The following is a 23,244-nucleotide window of genomic DNA, read 5'->3' on the forward strand; positions in this document are numbered from 1 at the left end:
AAGTAAAAAAATATGCATTCGGACCATAAGACGCACCCTGATTTTCCCCCCACTTTAGGGGGAAAAAAAGTGCGTCTTATGGTCCGAAAAATACGGTACTTTAAAGTAATTTTCTATTTGGTAGCAAATGTTTTGAATCCCAGACCAGATCCATTCCTGGGTTGCCGAATCACCCAGCTTTATTGTCGAAAGTGTATCCTCTCCAGTCTTGGAGAGCTTTAATAAATCAGGCCCAGTAAGTCAGCAAGGGTTCGTTCATTCACACTTCTCTGCTTTTCTTCAATTCGCATACATTTTAGTGCATTAAAATGCGTTACAAGTACAAATCTAATTCTTTCCTATATAAACTGTTCATATCCATGCAGTAAGCAGTATTTAAAAAAAAATCCAGGACCTGCTGCATTTTCAAAAGTTTCAGGCCCATTAATAAAAAAATGCCCAAAAACAAGTTTGTGTTGTAATGGATAAAAAACAATCACAAAATGTATTCAGGTAAAAAATACAAGAACATTTGAAAAAAACACAGTAATATGCATTAAAATTATTTTGCTTCATATGCCTAAGATTATTCTCCCAGCCTGCATAATTCTTTCAGGTCAGTGACTTCGTAATAAAGCAATAATGCGTGTGATCATATATTCAAAGCAAGTTGGTAGTTACAGCTTTTATACATATGTTTAATAGAAGGTGCATGTACCAGCAAGAGTTTTTAAAAGCTGGACAAAATATTCAGGGGCAGCCTTCAGTGTTTTTCCAATCCCCTTTTAGCCAGGTGCACCACCCAGCTGTTTTTGAGTGGTTACTTAAGAGTTGAGTCACAATACAGGGGTTGCCCCCACTTTAATTTGTTCCCACCCTGCTTAGAAAAATTTCAGGGTTTGAACATTGAGCCCTGATATAACTTTTTCAATTTTTAGCCAGTTTTTGTAACAGTGATCACATTCAGTCTTTTGAAGTGCTGACCCTTGTCGCACTACTTTTGGGGTCCCATGGGTCCATCTGTCTTGGCTTGCTTTAGGGCTTATTTTCAGGTTCGTTTGGCAATATTATTTTTATATGTAATTACGTGTCCAATGGGTCTCAAAGTTTCTCATGTCACACAATGAAAAAGATTGGAAACCATCTCTATAGCCCAGCTTTTCAAAACCAGGGTTTTACGGAACCCTAGCATTTCTTCAGAGCTTTCTAGTGGTTCCTTAAACTGTTGTTGATAGACCTTTCATCCAATGGAGCCTTCATAGTATGAAACCAAGATTAGCTGACTGTATGGGATCTATTGTGACATTTTGCCCACTAACCACCAATGTAAGGGGCTTTGTTTCCCCACTGATCACCAGGGGTTCCAATACCCCAAGACTTAAAGTATTTTAGTTGTTCCTTTGGGGTAGAAGAAAAATGGAATAAAGGATGTTGTAGATACTTGATACTGCGCAGGTGCGCATGTGCAACTGCTCTTCTGACACTAGTCCATACCTAGCATTTTCAAAAGCAAAGCAGCAATTTCTTCCTGTGTATGTCGCTGTCCAGGGTCATTTATTGTTAAATTATGTTTAGTGTGATTACATCTGTACCATATCTTCATTATAATAAAGAATCATGCATGTATGCCAAGTTTAATTTCAACCCAAAACAGTAGACTATGTAGACTATCCTTGATTTGGATAATTTCTGGAGGCTGGAGTAAAAGATGCAAGATGTAATTACTATTTGTTTAAAAATGACTATCCCTTGGCGGTTTTGCCTTACAGGTGTTATTATTCAAGTAGATGTTAGCCTGACTAATTCAAGTTGACATCCATGGTGTGTTACAGAATACTGTTGACATGAATTTGTGTTTCAGGCTCTACATGTTGTACAGTGCCAAGGTTGCTTCAAGTCAAATGCACAGAACTTCAAACAGCAACATTCAAGTTCACAATACATTTTAGCTCATTTTAACATTAAAAAATAATAGGGTAAATTTCAAACAAGGATTCATGTGGTTTAATATGTCCTTAGACCAGCCTTTCTTTACCTTTTAAACATGGGGAAACTCTTTAAATATCTTTCAGGTTTTCAGGAACCCCTTCTATAATTACTATATACATAGCTCAAAGTACAATATGGTGGTCAGTGGGAAGAATGCCTCTTACATTGCTGGCCCGTGGGAAGAATGTCACCTCTACACATAACCAAAAATATCATTGGTGTCACTTAAACTGACCTGAGTGCCAAAATTGCCCATTGCTCAAAGAACCCCTAGCAACCTCTGGATGAACCTGGGGTTCCACAGAACCCTAATTGGGAAACACTGCTTTAGATCTTTTCTTGTTCTCTGTGGAGATCTGATTCAAAGACTGTAGATTAACGAATAAACATATAATCATTGCCCAGTGTGGCCCAGTCCACCAGCACTGGTAATATAGTTGATTGACTTCAGTAATGTGCCAGAAAAGCCTGTTGAGATAAAGGCAAAGGTGATAGGAGTGAGCATAGCTGTGCAATTAGATGCAAATAAACTTTCATTAGTAAGCTAATGCAGAATTTATGGTACACACAAAAAACCTTTCTGTGTAAAGGTTTGCAGGATCATAGTCATAATCAAAGCATAATCATGCAGGACTAAATGTATCCCATAGGGGGAGAAGGAAAAAAGGAATGACAGAAATTCCTTCTTTCTGGCCAGTTTCTATTGTTACTATAGCCACTACCCACTCAAAAGCATGCAGGCTTAAGGTGGAACTATAGGTAATGTTTCCCCTCCGTTCCTATAGGTTGGCCACATCATTATTTCTTCTAGGAACATAATCCTATATATATATATATATATAAGTACCTGGAGGAATAAACAGACCAGTTTCATTCTTTTATGGAGCCTGAGCCAGCACAAACTGTGCTAAATTAGGACAAAATAAAAAAAACCTTCTCCACCTTATACAGTGAGAAATGTTACTAAACATACTGAAAAACAGATTTTGGATTTACATATTTTTTGAATATTAATTTGTTTAGTACCAATAACACAAATTATGTTGTTCTTAACTGTTGGTTTGCCTTGGGAAACTATAGTACGTCTTTTGTGATTGCCTTTCAGATCATTTAGATCCCTTGCTGGAAGACAGTAGTTTACCAGATACAACATTCTAATATTTTCAGCCAATTTGATGAAACTTGGAGTGATTTACTAAAGGAGTACATTTTTCATTAGTATTCCCTCTTAAGACTCAATGACATGCAAAAAAAAGTTGTGCAAACGTTGGATGATTCAAATGCACCTGACATTACTAAACCTTTAGAAATAAATACTGTAATAGGATGCAGGATATATAAAACATAAACATGCAATGGAATATTAATAAAATGGACATGTCAAGGTAAAAATATGTAGCTTCCATTGTTGTTGTTTGTAAGCTCTAAGTCTGTAATCTTTATCCTTCACTGATTTCTCACTTCACTTTGTTTTCTGTGACAGTTCTTATATTTCCAAACTGTCACGTTTCAGTGACCAAATTCACACACATATATAAAAAAATATACCTCTACTTTCTTTAAAGCCGAAGTAAACTTAAATAATTGAAAACTGAGGTTTTGCAGTAGGCACAGCCCGTGTGCCTTTAGCAAAATAATAAATTTACTTGTCTGATTGCAATTTTTGGTAACACCTATTGCTCTGGTCCTCAGATCTTCAGCTATTTTGATTGACCAGATTAGAATAAAGTAGCTTGGTCATTCCCAACAGACAGCTATGCCGAGATTGTACACATGTGCTCCATGTAAATTAAAAAAAAAAAAAGTTAGCAGACATTGCTTACCCCTTCTGCAACAATGAACCTGCCTGATCACGATTTTTTGCTATTTAAGTTGAGTTGTGCATTAAACATAAAACTATCACCGTCCCACTGTCCACAGTAACAAAAATAAATGAACAAATATGTAAACAACTATTCAACAAAAATGGGCATAAAATAAGATACATAATTGTATATACAATAATGATTCTTTTGTTTATTTGCATTGCCCAGTTAGGATTTTAATAGGCCACATAGATCGTATTTACTGTAAAATAATGTAAAAGAAAGTTATTATTTAGAGTTAGGCTTAAATCTGTGAAACACTGCAATATATCCAAAATTTAACACCACTGCAAAATAGATGTGGATAATAAATTGTCAGGTAGATTTAACACAAGGTAAAACACAGATGAAAGACAACAGAACACTTAGATAACATGGTCCAAGTGTTTGTCCCTTAATGCCAGGCTGATGTACTCAATTGTCTTTCCTAAGATGAGCTTTGTGTAGTTCTTTCCTCGGCTCTTCTCTCAGACTATCATATAGGGGACAAGCATTGTTAGTATTAGATTGGGAATAGGAAAAAAAAGAATACGTGTTTGCTGATCGTGAAGTATACTGTTTTAGGAAATGTGCAGTGGTTTTGTACGTTTCTAAATTATTACAGTCAGGAATAAAAAAATCCAATCATAAAAAAGTATTTTCTACAGAGCTCTGTGGCTCAAGCTGAAATGTGAACAATGAGTCAGAGAAGTTACCTATCTCAGTGACTTCATCTTGGATTTCAGTCAAATTTACTGTTTTTTTTTTAGAAAATTTATAAATAACTCCTTTCATATAACATATACAAAACTGGTTAAGTGTGGAACGAAATAAAATAGAAAGAAAGCGATAAGAAATATAAAACAAAAAATAGTGTTCAACATATATATATAACTTAGGGTCCGATTTATTAAAGCTCTCCAAGACTGGAGAGGATACACTTTCATCAATGAAGCTGGGTGATCCAGCAAACCTGGAATTGATTTCCTAATTTGTAATAGTAATTTGCTATTTGTTAGCAAATGTTTTCAATCCTGGTCCAGATCCATTCCAGGTTTGCTGGAACTGGATCACCCAGTTTCACTGATGAAAGTGTATCCTCTCCAGCCTTGGAGAACTTTATTAAATCGGGGCCATAGTGAATACATTAATAATACCAATCAAAAGAAATGGGCATGGCTTCCTTAATATAGTTTTAACATGATCCTAGTTTACCATATTTGACTATATAGTATGTAAAACGTACAAAATAATAGCGTGTGATAATAATGCATATTTACCTAATATTGGAAAAGCAGTAGAAATGGGTTGGGAAAATACAATGTGAAGAAGTAAATGCTTCTTCAAAATCTGTTGGCCGAGAAGCATATGTGCAGAAATTATCTATAGATCCAAATGTAATTAACTAAATCTTATAACCTGCAGACCCTACCATAATTATCCATAAGTTATCTGCATGAACATTTCCTGTCTGATGGGGTAATGATCATCCTATGGCGATTGGCCCTTTGAAACAGTGCCCTTGGTGTCTCATTGACTCCTGTTAACCTCTCCACGACACTTATAAAAGAAAAATGATGGAGCCATATGGCATAACGCACAAAGGCATTCACTAAATTATATATCTAAAGGTGATATTTTTGGGTGTCTTTTTTAGTTAATTAGGTGGCTACTTTGTGGAATAAATCAGTGCTGATGCTTTTTAATTTATTGATGACTTATAATCACCAGTTCATTTCATTATATTCCTATAAATGAAGAAATTACTTTGGCTTACTCAGTAGTAAATTGTCACACCTAGCGGGTCTTGGTCTGTAATGTTGAAGATGCTTTACTATTCATCCAATTAGCTTTTGTTTTAAAAGTGGAAGCACTGCCAGCCCTTACCTGCCTGATCGCTGCCCAGGTGTCAAATTTTGCTGAGCTGTGCATGCAATTCTGGCTTCTTTTGCTCATGCAGGGAGGAATGAACTTTACGTCATCCTGACATGGCCAATCAAAAGAGCCAAATATCATAATGAGGAGGAAAAAAAGAATTAAGATGGCGATGGCCTGTGATGGAATAGGGATAGATGAGTAGTGTGGTTATAGTTCCACTTTAAAAAATGTCAGGGTGGATTTACACAATTTTATGCTTTGTGTGTTCTTCTTAGATAATGAATGTCTGCTTTGACAGATTTATAAAGATTGGAATATTGGTTGATGATGAAGATAGGTCATTGGTCATTCCTGATACTCATTACTAATGAGGAAGCTACTGTGATAATCAATTAAATGTCTTTAAAATTACAGAAAAGGCCAAGATTAATGTGACTTCCTGGTATGCTATGAGTTGGATAAGTGGGAACCTTACCAGACACCTTTGGAGTATCTCAAAACTAATCCTGGGTATCCCATTCTCACAAAACTTTGCTTTGGCTGTTCAGCCTGGAAATACCATTGTTGCAGTGCAGTTTCATACATTTGTCTTGTTCCTCCAAAAATGTATGCAATGCTGGGGGTAATGAGATAATTTTTACCTTTTTTTTATGAAACCATGGGCTTTGTTCGTACTCCTTAGAAATTTGAAACAAAAATGTATTATCCTGTACTGTTGAGCCAAGGAAAATGGTATGCCATGTTAGATTTCCTGAGCTATTTTTATGTGGTCATCATCACTGCTATTGAGTTATTCTAGTATACAAGTTTATTTTTGGCTTATATTCAAAGCTTGACGTTAAAGTAGTAATTTAATGTATAATTGATCTTTATCCTGTCCTCTTGGGATTCTTATCAGGCAGGTTTTCTTAGGCCGGTTCTTTCAAGCATGAATGTTATCTCCTTGCCTGATTTTATTCCTAGCATTTAAAGGCCATTTGCTGCATAGCTGAAACATCTCTTTACTTTTATTTAGGTATACTTGTTAGTTTTCATAAAAACAAATCCATTTTCATCTTAAAGAGTCCCTTTATATAAATCTTTGAATTGTGTACATTTGAGTACAAATTTGTGATTAAACGAACCTTAACTGGTAGTTTACACAATAAAGAAGTTTTGTGTTTTTTATTAGGAACACTGAAGACACTAATTTTCTGACAAAATCATTGGTTATTTTTTGTACTTGCTCAAAATATATTTATTATAAAAAAAATTAATGGTAATGCAACTACCAAGACTTTTATGCTGTGGTATTGTAAGCACAGTGTTTTGGTTAGAGTGGTTTAAAGCTTTGCAAGTTGAGGTTTTGATTGATTGTAGTGTCTTGCTGCATCAAGACACCCCTGATGAGTGTGTTCGCACACTCCAAACTATCTGAGTTTACAGCTTTGACACATGTATAGCAATGCAGGAGGCACATATGGAACAGGCCTTTAAACTTAAAGGTGCACCAACACACCAAAGTTCCAGACGCAGCTGAAGGATTCTAGTATGTATCACTACCAATTCAAAAAATAACATTAATGGCAGCCACTCCTATTTATTGAACTTAGACAAAATGTAGAGATGCTTATGGGCAGGGTATTATACAAAACTGAACAAAGGTGGTCTCTAGCACACTTTCAAGTTTTTCTTAATATTCAGGAAAGACAGATTTTGTATAAAAAGAAAAGGTGAAAAAAGAAACAGCAATGAGGAATAGATCAGAGAGACGTCAGCTTTATTAGGAGAAAATCAGCAGGGAAGACTAGGTCAAAGTTCCACTGAAGAAAAGGCAAAAAGCAACAGGGAGGATCAGGTCAAGGAAAGCAATAATAAAATGATTAGAAAATCAGAGAGCAATGCATCAGAGAGAATCAAAAGTTGAAGTAGAATAAAAATACTGTAAAAATTGAAAACTTTGTGAATTATGTGTAGTAGTGAATGGTAGTAGTGAAGTGAAAGAAATAAGGTTTAGATGGTCCACTATATTTGTGAATTACCTTGAAGGTTAACCATGGACAAAAGCTTAAAAGGCAAAAGTGTAAGGGAAGCTAGAGCCAAGAAGGTGGTGAGAAAAAACCAAAAGATAATTCAATTTAAATTCGTTCTTAAAGGTTTGCAGTTTTTAATTTCAAGTCTGAAAGGGGCCTTACTTTTTCTTTACTACCCACTACTCTGTTAAGCTGCCAGAAACTGGAGAATCCATCCATCCATATGGCACAGTCTCATCAAATGTGATAGAAGCAAAGCATAGGAGAAACAAGGATTTGTTGCCAAGTAGGGATGGTAATTTAAAGCAAACTAATTAAGGATGAAAATTAGAAGATAAGTTGTGAGCTAACAACCCTGTAATATGATATGCATTATAGTCTCATTATAATTTATGAGCACTTACCTATGAGAGTACCTTTAATAACTAATCATTAAAAATTACCCAGAGTTTCAGTAAATAGTATTGATTTTAATTTAAACTCAATCCTTGCCCTCAGTCATGAACTGTTGTGCAGGCTTTCCTCTTGTACTAAAATTGCTTACTCTGATTTAGGGGTTTCTCATAATATGCATTACAAAGTAAAATCAATAAACATTGAAAAATGTATTACTTTATTACCTATTAATAAATTTACACATAAATACCATAAATTCTATAAATATAGAATTTGATGAATAGGAGAGAACCCAAGTCAATTGAAAACTTGGCGCATTTTACGGATCTACAGCCAAACCCCAACCAAAAAAAGATCTCGCTCATCAACCAATATTTAGACATGCCTCCCTGGAAAACAATTTCACTGCCCCAAGATGAATGAAGTGAATATGCTTTTATATGGATACTATGTGTTTTATCTATACTCCTGGGGAAGCAGACAATGTGGATCCATGAAATGCCTCAAGTTTTCTATTAATTTCAGACCTCTCTTATTCATGGAATACCATTTTTTCTTATTATTAAAAAATACAGTTAAAATGCCATACATAAAGTGTTGCTGAATTTTAATATCGTAAGAAATTTTTAATGATGGTTACCTAAAAAGTCCAATGCTTTATTGATTTTACTTTCTATGGACGAAACCTCTGGAAGGTTTACTCCTCTGGATCATCTTTTTTGGGGGGTATAATTTTGCTCAACTAGGTAGAGATATTATGATTCAGAAGAGTGCTGCATGCAACACAAGTATGGTGGTTTAATCATAAAACCCATCATGATTCTGTATCACCTGTGGATTTTGGCTTCCTCTGAAGTGCAAAACTGAACACAGAACCAAAATAGTGATAGCAGCAAGCACACAGGACAGAAGCTGAAACAGACAACCAATGAAGACAGAAATAAACTCCAGGCATGTGAAAGCTGAGTTCTAAAATCTGATTTGCAGGGGGATTCTTGACTGGTACAGATAGACTAGAATCTAACAAAACATTTTTTTCTTTTTTAACAAGGCCAGGTGTGAAGCTTGCAGCATTTAAACGTCAGAGCTTGCATTCTTGGAAACAGCAGGGAGTGACCACATCCGGGAAATGTAGGCTCCCTGCATACATTACGGGAAGATAGAGAACCAGTCATCCAAGATGTGCAGATACAGATGTGAAGAATTTAAGCAAACCTGTTTATTTGTGATTTGAATGTTTAAAAAAATTTCAAGAGGATGAATTTCTCATTTAAATATTTGATACATTTATACATTTGAGTCATAATGCTAAACAGAACTCAAGGTACATTGTTATCTCTTAGCAAGCCAAGGCTGGCATCACTTGGGAAAAGTCTTTATTAGCTTTCTCTTCCATGTAAATTGCTAATAAATATTTCCTCCTACTTATTTTTCTTCTAGATCTCCCGAGACAAGATGGAAAAGTTGCTTTTGTAACTGGAGGCTCAAGAGGGATAGGATATTATACAGCAAAACATTTAGCCAAACATGGAATGCACGTGATAATAGGTAAGTTATTATTATTATTAATAATAATAAGCAGGATTTATATAGCGCCAACATATTACGCAGAGCTGTACATTAAATAGGGGGTTGCAAATGACAGACACATACAGACAGTGACACAGAAGGAGAGGACCCTGCCCCGAAGGGCTTACAATCTAGAAGGTGGGGGAATTAACACACAATACGAGGGAGAATATTAAGTGGTGGGAAGTAGTGACAGTTTCAAAAGTCAGAAGAAGATGGGTGGGCAAGTTTGAAAAAATGGGTTTTTAGTGCTCTAATAAATGAGCAGAAAATAGGAGCAAGCCGAATAGGATGGGGAAGACCGTTCCAGAGAATTGGGGCATCTCTAGAAAAGTCTTGTGTGTGTGATGAGGTTATGAGTGAGGAAGTCAGTTGTAGGTCATCAGAGGAGCGGAGAGAGGGAATATTTTTTTACCAGGTTAGAAAAGTATTTGGCACAAAAGGGCAAAGCACAGGAGCTTGAATTTGATTCTCAGGTGAAATGGAAGCCAATGTAGAGAACTGCAAAGAGATGCAGCAGAAGAGGAGTGGTTGGAAGTATGGATGAGTCTGGCTACAGCAATCATAATAGATTCTAGAGGGGAGAGTTGGGTTAGTGGAATACCAGAGAGGAGGATGTTACAGTAGTCCAGAGGAGAGATGATAAAAGCATGTACAAGGAGTTTTGTGGTCTCTGGGGACAGGTAGGGGTGGATTTTGGAGATGTTGTGTAGGTGAAAGTGGCGGGACCTGGAAATGTTCTGAATATTGGGAGTAAATGAGAGGGCAGAATCAAAGGTAACGCCAAAACAACGTGCCTGAGGGGAGGGACAAATAACAGAAAAATGTCAGGGGGCGATTTGGAATTTAAGGGGGAATGATGATGAGTTCTGTTTTATCCAGGTTGAGTTTTAGAAATCAGACAGACATCCATGATGATATGGCTGACAGGCAGCATGAGACCTTATCCAAGACTGAAAAGACAAGTCAGCGGTGGACAGATAGATTTGAGTGTCATCAGCATACAGATAGTACTGATACCAATGGAGTGCATGATTGTATAAGAAAAGGGGGTGATCAACAGTGTCAAAAGCAGAGGAAAGATCAATGAGAAGGAGGAGGGAAAGGTTGCCTTGAGACTTAGCTCTGTGGAGGTCATTGGCCATTAAGTAAGGGCTGTTTCAGTGGAATGGGCAGCTTGAAAGCCAGACTGGAGGGGGTCAAGGAGAGAGTTGGTGCTCAGGTAATCGGTGAGTCTTTTGTAGACAAGGTGTTCAAGAAGTTTGGAGACATATGGGAGAAGGGAGATAGGACGGAAGCTAGAGGGTAGGGAGGTGTCTATTGAGGGTTTCTTCAGGATAGGGAGAATTATGGCATGTTTGAAAGCGGAGGGGTATATACCAGTAGAAAAGCAGAGGTTGAATAGTTGGGTTAGGGTACCAGGGTGGAGGAATTGGCACGGAGTAGATCAGAGGGAATTGGGTCAAGCGGAACAGGTAGTAGATGGAGATGATAAGAGGAGACTTCATCCAAAGTAACAGGGCTGAGGGAGGCCAGTGATCATTTACAGGTGGAAGGGGTGGATATGGTTGGAGTGGCCTGGTGAGCAGTGACATCATGTCTGATTTTGTCCATTTTCACTCCAAAGTAGGTGGCTATGTCTTGGGCAGTAAAGGTTGTTGTGGGGGGAGCAGGTGTGGGGTTTAGGATAGAGTCAATTGTTGAGAAGAGGTTGCGTGGGTTGGAAGCTTGAGAGAAAATCAAAAGACAGCAGAGAAGTAATTTTGCTTGGTGACTGTGAGTTCAGTGTTGAAGCTTTGTAGCTTGGCTTTGTAGTCCATGAAGTCAGCGCGGAGGCCAAATTCTCTCCACTTGAGCTCAGCTGCCCAAACAGTCCTTTGTAGCTATTTGGTGAGATTGTTGTTCCAGGGTCGGAGTTGTGTCCAGAGCTAAGGAATGAAATAGTTTAACTGTGTGGCAGCTTCATCTGGGGAGGTGATTTTGGAGAGTAGGGGTTAGGGATGAAAAGCAGTTTGAGAATGGATTATGGTCAAGGTTACGAATATCTTCTTCTATCTCTGCCATTGAGCAGATCTGGGGTATGGCAAAAGGGGGCAAGAGTTCGATAGGATGAAAGTGATAGGGTTGTGATCAGAAAGGGGAAATGGCGAGTTGTCAAGGATGGTGAGGTGGCAGAGTTTGGGAAATACCAGGTCTAAAGTGTGTCCGACGATGTGTCTGTTTATGTTCTGTGTGAGTCCAACTGAGGAGGTAATGGAGAGCAGTTTGGCCGAGGAAGGATGGTTGGGCTCATACACTGCAACATTAAAGTCACTGAGGATGAGGGTGGGCAGGTCATGGGAAAGAATTTGTGGAAGCCAAGAGGCAAAGTTAGGCAAAAATTGTGATACTGGGGCAGGGGGGCGGTAGACAACAGCAACAATGAGGGGTAAGGGGCTGAAAAGACGGACAGAATGAATTTCAAAAGAGGTGAAAATGAGGGAGGGCGGTGTAGGAAGGACTCTGTATGTACAGTTAGGTGAGAGAATGAGACCCACACCACCCCCTACTCTGTTGCCAGGTCTAGGGCTATGTGTGAAGTGAAGGCCTCCATAGGTGAGTGCAGCAGCGGAGGAAGAGTCAGAGGAGGAAAGCCAAGTTTCAGTGAGAGCCAGGAAGTTCAGAGATTTAGAAAGGAGAAGGTTGTGTATGGAGGTTAGGTTGCATTTGTTCTTATTTTTGTTGACTTGCAGTGTAAAGCTCCAGGGTAAATTCCTTCTTAGGTCTGAGAGGGGTTAACATCCTGCCCATATTTATTTGCACCCCACCCCCATAAACAGGAGAAAAGAAATGCCACCAAGATAATGGAGATTGCAACCATCTAGGACACAAGGGGGTATACTAGGGTTGCATATATACAAATTAAGTAGCTATATTGTGTCAATAAATGTGGCATCTGACATTATAAATGTACTTCACATGCTGTATGTGCTTGAATTTAAACCAGTCCAAATATAAATCAATGTACTTACTTGAACCTGAAAAACAGGACAACTACATTGACTTGAGTATAAACTGATGGCATGAAATACTACTATCATCTGTAACATTCAAAACAATAATCAACTGAAATGTCAATAAATTTTTTCTAAATAGGTACATCTGTTTTTTTATTATATTAAAATATTTATTTAATGAGAAACAAATAAAAATCACATAGGCCCAGTCTTTTGCCCGCCTTCCTTTTTACAGGTAATATATTTTGTACTTTTGGGTTGGTTATAATGGGTATCGATTTTTTTGTGCAATGTTTTTGTCCACCAGTAGAAGGCGGTGTATCTTCATATACAGTGTGTAACAAATTCTAAAGGACACAACACCATCCAGTGGTGTGACCCAAGTATAAACCGAAATTAATTTTCTATTACCATTTCCAGGTAGAAATCTGGGTTTATACTCAAGAATATATGGTAATGTCTGAAATTCTACAGACAATATTCTAAAACTGTAGAGATTTTGGACAGTTCAGTGGCTCACTTTCTATCTTTCTTGTTTTGCAGCATTAGGGTTTCACTATCTTCTTGAAGTTTGTATGTTCTTCATGTGTTTCCTCAGGGCACTCTAGCTCTAGGAGACTGACAGAGAATGAAACACATTACATTACACATGACCGCTGAAGATCATTGCCAATATAGCCTCTCATATTTGTTTGTTATTATTGCACTTTGAGGGCTGCACAAGAAGTACCAAAGATGTGGCACCAGGGCCCTAAAGGAGGCATAAAATTATAATTACAGCTGAGCAGGGACCCCTGTACACTTACCCATCAATTATACTATCAAAACAATTCTTGAGTAGGAGACAAAGGGGCTTTTATACTAATATTTGTTCAAACTGAGTCTTGTCTCTTGAACACAGCAAGAGTTACATTTATATAATTAAAAAAAAATTGTGCAACAGTTGTAAATATTTCATTGCAATTCAGTAAATAAACATTCAGTTCATCCATTACAGCAGGAAACAATGAAGCTGATGGCAATGAAGCAGTGAGACGAATACAACAAGACACCCTGAATGAGAAAGGTATGCATTTTGTATGAAGCCACCAGCATGAAAGCAAAGCAGCTAAAAGAGCACTGGCTGTATTAGTAATACTGCTCAGCAAACCATACGGTTTAGTTGGCTGGGAAACATTTTAATCATTTTTTTTGTTTCATTTCTTTGCATCTATTTTGTATAGCACATCTTTAAAGGATGATTTGCAAATGCATTAGCCATACTACTAATACATCTGTGTCTGTTTAGATTGTGAATTCTAAAATGATGAGCAGGCATAATTCATGGATGGCATAGTAAAGCACATTTAAGGCTTCAGCACAAACTGGGAACACAAAACTAGCAATCACAGTCAATAGGGGCCATTGCTCTAGTTGTCATAAATCAAACATATTGTATATTAGAGCAGAAAGGGAAATAAAGGTACATTTTTGATAGAATTGTGAGTGGTCAAAATGTATAGATAAAATATATCTAGATAAATAGTAATTTAGGGAGTAAGATTTACTTATGAAACTGAAAATGTGAAGTGGGTTTGGAATCCTATTTCTTTGCCTGGTAAATGCCTTTCCTCCTTCTGGGAGACATTTTGGGTGACACATCACAGCCCTGTCTGATACGGAGGGAGACCTAATTTTAAACTGCTGGAGTTCAGTAACGTTAACAGGTCTCCCTTCCTCTACCCTGTGATTGTACAGTGAATGGAGAAGCAGAAAACTAATGATCTCATATCACTGTCACTCTGCTTAATCATATCAGCTTGCTCCTTGCGCTTCAGCTCCTTGTGCTACTTCTCCCTCTCCCAATCTTTATCTGCTGTACAAAAACTGCAAGCAGCTGGTACAAAGTCAAACTAAAATATTTACACTACTTTTATGCAGATAAACACATTTAGGATGTTTTGGTAAAGAGAAAGCTGCATTTATTAATGTCTAAGATATCTGCCTGGGGTTCAGCTTTAAGAAGAACAGGGGTGAACTAAACAGTGGTAAGGAATTTGCTTTTAGTTGGATTGCCATGTTATTATTTGAGTATTTCCACCATTATACGCTTTCTTTTGTTGACATGCTTTTTATAGAGGACAAGTGTTCAAAGAGATCGCTAAGAAGACCTTTTATAGCCTAATTGCTGGCCATTCACATACCTGTATGTCAGTGTGATATATTATTTACAATCCTCAACCCAGAAATTTTTTTAAGTCGGGTGGGAAGAAATTGTAGGTGGGTGGTAGCCCCTTTATTGTGACCAAACTCTTTAGTAACCACCCAAAAACAGCCGGGTGGGTGCTGAAAAGTGCCGGGTGGTGCACCCAGCTAAAAAGGCCTGGGGAGAACCCTGATTTGTTTTCAGATTTTGAACTGCATCCTAAAGCATATGCCATACGAAAAAATGTAATTTCACCATGTTTTACCCATGTAACCCTTTCACTGATGAACCAGTTTGGCCATTTTCAGACACATATTAAAATGCATATTTTTGGTCAGAAAATGAAACTTAAATCCCCAACACAAGTTTGGTGATTATAAGTTTTATTCAAAAGTAAATGACTGTGTGTACATGTATTATGTCAAGGACAAAGCTAAACTTGTATGACATCATACTACTGTTTTCCACTGATGAGCTCTGACTGATGACATCATCAAAAGCAGAGCCAGGAATGGGTAAGAGAGAGGAGAGAGATCTCCTCTGCCAACTCTGTGAGTAACAGTAGGCAGCCAGCTAATCAATAAGACCAAAATAATGCAGGTTGACATTAAAAAAATCTGACAACCTCCGAGTGTCGGATTTTTGAAAACTCCGGATTTATTTTTTTTATAGTTACCTCGACAAACAGGCAGCCTTCCTCTTGCAGCATGGCGGACATCTGGCACAGTTCCAGGGAGGGAGGCAGCAGGGACGGCTCAACGTGTATTTAGTTTAGCAAGCAAGACCTAACACCTGTTTCTGCAGAACAGCGCCAGCAAAACATTAGTGGCCAAACAGTGTACTGCAGTCCCTGTATTGAAAATGCTACCCAAAATTCATGCCAGGAAACTGAAGGATCCGGATTATCGATGTCCTGATTTTTGATTGTCAACCTGTATAATGAAAAAACATGAGAGCTTTCTACATTGGGTTGGCTTTACACATGTTGATAAGGTTAGATGTTTAGCACTCATAAAAACATCCAAGTCATTCTTGGAGGCAATAAGGACTAGAAAAATATCACCACATACAAGGCCGATTTAGTCATCTCTCAGAGGGCCTGATTTATTAAGGCTCCCTAAGGCTGGAGAGGATACACTTTCATTAGTGAAGCTGGGTGATCCAGCAAAACTGGAATGGACTTCTTCAAAGTAATTTGCTATTTGTTAACAAATGTTTGCAATCCTGAATCAGATCCATTTCAGGTTTGTTGGATCACCCAGCTTCACTGATAAAAGTGTAACCTCTCCAGCCTTGGAGATCTTTAATATATCAAGCCAACTTTAACATGTAATGATCAGTAAGGCAAGTTTCTAAGACATAGTTCAGATATTGGTAAAGGCTAAAATAACTAATTTGGCACATAATTATTTTCTGTAAAGGGAGCACCTATGGAACGTGCAAAAAGTGTATTTGAAGCCTGATTTAAGTTTAATCAATTAATAACATAATGTAGTGTAAAACAAATTTTCCTCTGAAGTTCCCTTTTATTATATTGATCTAATTACCTAATCTTATACAGATATATATACTTATTTAGTTTAATAACAAGATATAAACTTTATTTGTCTCAGTAATTCATCTGATGGTTTTCAAAGTGACCTTGTCTAAGCAAAGCAGTATTGCTTTTCAGTGTAAAAAATTGAGTTTTCAAATTATTGTCTTTTCTTTTGAAGCAGCTTTTGCAAACAGTAAGGTGTTTTTCAATTGTGTTCCTTTATTTATCTTGTTTTTATACTGAGATATTCAAGATTTGCATGATGTGTTTCCTGTGGTTAACCAATTTATTACCTGAGATTTTACCTGACCACATTTAGCAGCATATTATTTAGGATTCATTTATCTATCCAAATCATTTTCACATACGCATGTTTAGTAAATGCCCTGCTAATTCTATTTATATATAAATAAATATATAATATTTTTTTACACATAACAATGTGTAATCACATTTGAAAACATACAGCACTTGTAGTACTAAGCAAAGCAGCATGGTGAATATCACCCACATTCTTAATGAAACAAGAATACAATACAACTATTAGTATGTATACCTTAAACACAGTTTAGGGAATAGTGCTACAACAGACCAATATTGTAATTAAATAATTAAAAGAGCTTTTTCATGTATTTGACTGATGAACAGATGCAACCACCCCCGTCTGGTGGGTAGTAGATGCAGTAAAAGATAAGTATTTGGACAGTGCTAATGCCAACACATTGCCAATTTAAAGACAATAATTTTACTGTGATGCAAAGAACATGTGTCTTCTAGCTTACAAGTTTTGAATGCAGTATAAAAGCAGGACCAAACGACAGCAATCAAAAGGCCAACGACCCTTTCCTACTGAACAAAAAATATGATTTAATTGCTGACTTGTTCATAGTAGAATAAAGATAAGTAAGGATCGTAGGATGAGTATATTCTAAATCCTGAAAAACAGGAAAAACTTGTGCAGTTGTGGCTCAGAGGTTAGCACCCTGGCCTTTGCAGCACTGGGTCCCAGGTTCAAATCTCAGCCGGAAATCATCTGGATAGAATTTGCAGGTTCTCCCTGTGTTTGTGTGAGTTTCCTCCATGTATTGCGGTTTCCTTCCACAATCCAAAAATTTGCAGTTAGGTTAATGTGCTCCCCCCTAAATTTGGCCTTTAGACTGTATTATACATATGACTTTGGTAGGAAAATTAGATTGTGAGCCTCTTTGAGGGACAGCTATTGACATGACCATGGACTTGTACAGCGCTGCGTAATGTGTTTGCGCTATATAAATACTGTGTAGTAATAATAATAATAATATTGTTCAGATTCCCATGTTCACAACCTAGATTGGTGCATACAAACTGTTTGATATAAGGATAGCGTGATTGTGATCATTGTTTTTCAGTTTTCTGTATTTAGTAGACACAGGGTTCTAACTTATGTCAACAACTTTAGGCTATACACATCCCTTTACCCTTAACTGGTGCTTTACCATGCTGGAGAGGATACAATTTTAGCGGTGAAGCTCGGTGATCAAGCAGACCTGGAATGGGTTTCCTAAAAGTAATATGCAATTTGTTAGTAAATATTTGCTGGATAACACAGCTTCATTGATTAAAGTGTATTCTCCCCAGCTTTGGAGACATTAAAGAAATCTGTCCCGTTAATGTGGCATTTACACATTTCCATAGCCTGTGTTATTTAAAGTGTGCTGCCTTCACACAACAGCAGACATAACAGAAGATCTGCATTTATTGTTTGCTAATGCAGAATTCCAAAATTCGTTATGTGAATTTTTCAACATATTTCAAGATGTGTTATGTTGCATTGCAGCTCAGGTAAGTCAGCACTATGCTGGGTGCTATTTTAAGTAAACGGCACTAAAACAATTGCACAGGTCCATTTATTGTAATATACAGACAATTTACTGCAGCACAAGCAGTAGAACTACATTTATGTTGATATTCATTTATTTCAAAATATAATAGATGTGTTTTAACTGAAAACCATCTGTTAGAACATACTGGTTATAAATAGTGCAAAAATGTTTCATATGTTTGGTTTTCTTTTTTCTTTATAGTGTTTTTATATTAAATGTTAGTCAAAGGACAATTGTGCTGTTACAAAGCTTTTAAAGTAATTTTAGTCGTTCAAAATTGTTTTTTTTGTGGCGATTTCAAGCAGCCTAGACAGTTTTGACACAACTGACTCTTTGTTCTAGTTGTCATTAAAGAGGAACTTTACTCAAAAATTAAAAAACAAAAAAATCAAAAACACACTTGCCTTTAAACCCACAGGGCAGTCTGATCACTCCGGGGGTGTCCGGCATCTGGTCCCGCGACATCTCGACAACTGTCCTGGAGCCAGATCTCTGGGCGCTGCCTTCTTCGTCTTCTCTTCCGGGTTCTATGTCCTGACCCAGGCACGAGATCAGGTGACGTAGGATGAAAAAAATTTGCCGATCTCACTGTACATGCGTAGAAGGAGCACCCAAGAGCCATCCGGGGTGCATGATGTAGGTATCCCGGGAGGCTTTGCGCTCATATTCATTCTGGACCGCCTACGTGTCTGAGAATTTTTAACCTACATAAAGGGGTTCTCTCCCTTTTACTTAAAGTGAAAATTCTGAGTATAGCCTTTAAGTGGGCATTCAATACATTTATAAACCAGCCCATCCCAGTAAGAAGGAAGTTTACATTGATAGTAATACAAACCCAATACAGTGCATGGGATAAACATATATACATAGATATCCTGTGTAAAAATGCTATACCAGCATTGCTCTTTTACAATAGTGAAAAATGCATATGGTTTGAAAAGCCCAACAATAGTTTGATCGCAACTTACTGAGCCAGTTCAGATATAGAGTAAAATATGTTGCTGTATAGATGATGATAATTATGAAGTATTATACAAAGGTTTACTTTTAGGATTTTTAACATACATTGCATACTTTGATAATTGGTTAATGTTCTATTGTATATTACAGTTTGGATGGTAACTCCAGATACAAAATAAAATGAATGTAGTCATATACCGGTATATGAAAGAAGAAATAAAGTCTTTTTAAAATAGAGCTAATGGGTCTGATTTGTTTAAGCTCTCCAAGGCTGGTGAGAATACACTTTCATCAGTGAAGCTGGGTGATCGAGCAAACCTGCAATAGATGTGGGCCAGGATTGAAAACGTTTGCTAGCAAATAGCCAAATATTTTTAGGAAATCCATTCAAGGATTGCAGGATCACCCAGCTTCACTCATGAAAGTGTATTCTCTCCAGCCTTTAACAAAGAGAGAGCTTTATTAAATCAGGCCAGATGTATGTACTTGCATTTGTCCTATATGTTATGGGCAAGTGAATGCAGACTAGAGGTGGCACCATGAGGGGCTTAACAAGCTCAGCTGCATGCACATGTTCACCAGGAAGTAGATAAATAACAAAATTATAATGGTCATGGACGTGTTTTAGTATTCAGCCTGTTTATACTGATGGCAAACATTAGGCTCTTCTGAAATGGATTTGCATTTAGAACTTAAGGATATTGGGCCTGATTTATTAAAGCTCTCCAAGGCTGGAGAAAATACACTTTCATCAGTGAAGCTGGGTAATCCAACAAACCTGGAATGGATCTGATTCAGGATTTCAAACATTTGTTAAAAAATAGCAAAATTCTTTGAAGAAATCAATTCCAGGTTTGGTGGATCACCTAGTTTTACTGATGACAGTGTATCCTCTCCAGCCTTGGAGAGCTTTATTAAATCAGGCCCGGTGATAGAAATCTGCGTCTTTTTTGTTTGCCCCAGCACCTTTAGTGGTCACATGGACCACACATGTAATGCAGACCTATTGTGACATCAGTTTCATATTTTTTCAAGCGTTATTTCTATTTCAATTTTTTTTTTTTTTTTTTTTACAAATGAAATTTAAAAGGCAAACAATTATATAGTTTGAAGATCTAAATCCCAATATAAATTTGTTTACATGAAAAAGATGTAATGGCAGCTGTCATGTTCAGAACTCTATTATGAAAGCATTTAATCAGAGACAAATTTTAAAACAATCAGAATATACAAAAGTAAATTATTTTGTTGGTTATTATGGACTCCTTTATTTTTGTCAGCTTTTTTTCCAACTAAATTTAACTTCATTTTTAAGATTTTGTCCCATTATTTAATTATTGTTAATGGTAACATACTGCAGTAAAATAACTGTATGTTAAAAGTATAAATTTGATTTAAGACCAGTTGCCAGCAACATCAACTCTTGTCACTTATAATATTTCCAAGTATCTGGCTACTATCCTTTCCCCACTAATTCATAACATGGTACAGCATATTGAGATCTCAAAACAGATTGTCAGCCAGGTATAATTAAAGTTAGAGCCAGAAGAGACAATGATGTCATATGATGTCACATCCTTGTTCGCTTGTATACAAAGATAAGATGCACTTCAAGTAAGACTAAGCACGTTCATTGCTGTGCTTTGGGACCACCAGTATCTCCCATTGTAGCTAACTTGTACGTAGAGGTTGTGGAGAAAAGAACCACGGGGGAGGGGGGATTAGGGAGAGAACTTGAACTGGGGAAGGTGCTTAGGTGTGAATAGGGCTCTATGTCAATTTGAAAAACCATTAAAAAATATACCGGTACCGTGTCTAAAAAATTTGCCAAATATAGCTAATATGAAAAATTGGTAAAAAATGTAAAGTTCTTGCCAAAAATATGATTAAACAAACAAATCATAACATAGTCTTTTAAATTTGTTCTCCAAATCTTCTCCACAGTGCCTTTCTACTTTTTCACCAAAAAAGGCACAAATTTACTTGCATTATTTAATAAAATAAAGTTTATTTAATTCAATTTGATAGTATGAAATTTATTTCTACTACTCAATTTTTTCCTCCATAAATATATATATATATTAGCTGATTACCCGGCATTGCCCAGGTATTTATTTATTGCAATACTATGTTATAGTCCAAAAAAAAGTATGTAAAAATATAAGCAAAAAGAACACTGTGCTGAGCAATACGTACACACATACATAGATGCAAATATACCTCTGACATATACCACAGCGCTGTACAAAGATCAGCGGTGCACAATGCGTTTCCTAGTGATGACATACACACCTATATCCAAATATAGCTCTGCCATATAGCACAGCGCTGTACAAAGATGTCTGGTGCACCGACATGAGTCTCAGTCATTTGTCTAGCAAGTTTGGTTGAAATGTCTCTATGCGTTTCCTAGTGATGACATACACACAAACATACATACATCTAAATATAGCTCTGACATAAGGCACAGCGCTGTACAAAGATGACTGGTGCACACACATGAGTCTCAGTCATATGTATGGCAAGTTTGGTTGCAATGTCTCGAGTCTCGAGTTGAATGTCTCAATGCGTTTTCGAGTGATGGTGGAACATAAACACATATATACACACATACATACATACAATTTTATATATGTAGATAAAAGCAAACTAAATGTTGATTTATAGCCTCACGTTTCTTCAGTAATGGTATGGAATCATTTGGGATTTATTCTTTGCTATAAAGCACTGTAAATGTTTATAGCAATGTCATGTCAAGGAATGTTCTAAGTATTATGATCAGCACGTAGTAATTCTCAATGTTACAGAGGGTGTCACGGTGAGTTACTATAGAATTTACAAAAGCAGAAAGCTAAAGCTGGGATTCACCTATTTCAGAGCAGCTTTGACATGACCACTGAGATACTCCATTGACTCTATCACTAGTGTAGCATCCAGGAGTCAGAAAAATCAATAGCAATTTATGTCATAAATGAGAACTCGGGTCCCTTTAGAACAGGAGGAGAAGGTGGGAAACATACTAGAAGTGATTACGGATAAGCGAATTGGAGGAAAAAATATCACAATATTGTGGCATGATGGAACAATTCAACACTGAATACTGGTTTATCCTTTTAGTGCCACGGTTACTGTTTGCATGGGGTACAGCAATACTTAATTTGGAAAAGGATAATAATGAAAGCAATATTAACTTAGTTCCCTTGAAAACATTACTCAACTGATTTCATAACCGGTAATCCTATATTTCTGCTTCTGAATTTATTTTGCCTAGAAATTTATAAAGAAAAGTCTACATTTATTGATGATATAGATGATATGTCACAAAGCAAAACAACATTGTGAGAAAAATTGGATAGCTATTCATTTACTTGTATTTTGGCCAATAGTTAGCCTGCATTGAAGCAGAATGTTTAGTAGACTCAAGGAGCTCTCTCAGAGATAGTATATGGTATCCATGATTTGACAGGTACCCAGGTCTTCTCGTACTTTTGCTTTCATGTTATTTGCTTTCATGACTTTGGGCCTAATTTATTATTGCTCTCCACAGGTGGAGAGGATACACTTTCAACAGTGAAGCTGGGTGATCCAGAAAACCTGAAATGGATCTGCTCCATGATTGAAAACATTGGCTAACAAATAGCAAATGAATTTTAAAAAATCCATTCGAGGTTTGCTGGATCACAAGCTTCACTGATGAAAGTGTATCCTCTCCAGTTTTGGAGAGCTTTAATAAATCAGACCCTTTGTGTCTAATTTATGTTCGGTAATCATCCAAGTTGGCTGATCAATTTATTATAATATTCTTGCTGTGTTTTTAGAGGTCTTTATAAGAACCATGGCTATACCATTCCAGGGATGCTATAAACCATGCTCCAAAGTGCATTCTTTGGTAACTGACAAGCTCAGGCTCAGGCAGTTACAAACAAATTGTATGTACTGATTTCATAGGCGTTAGAATATTATTACTGGTGTAAAAAATATATCATATCTAAGGACATTTTTTTTATTTATATAACAGATATTATATTAAAAAAGAG

At 36.9% G+C, this 23,244-nt stretch overlaps 1 protein-coding gene across 1 annotated transcript in view; it reads left to right on the forward strand.

Moving 5' to 3' along the window:
• Positions 1–23,244, forward strand: part of DHRSX (dehydrogenase/reductase X-linked) — a gene marked incomplete at its 3' end in the record, with an annotated part of 110,832 nt that overhangs the window by 10,335 nt on the left and 77,253 nt on the right. Inside the window, 2 exon segments of the mRNA XM_072427604.1 lie at positions 9,539–9,646; positions 13,661–13,729. Coding sequence (XP_072283705.1) covers positions 9,539–9,646; positions 13,661–13,729 — 177 coding nt within the window.

Source organism: Pyxicephalus adspersus, chromosome 1 (assembly GCF_032062135.1).
Source record: "Pyxicephalus adspersus chromosome 1, UCB_Pads_2.0, whole genome shotgun sequence".
NCBI lineage: Eukaryota > Metazoa > Chordata > Amphibia > Anura > Pyxicephalidae > Pyxicephalus > Pyxicephalus adspersus.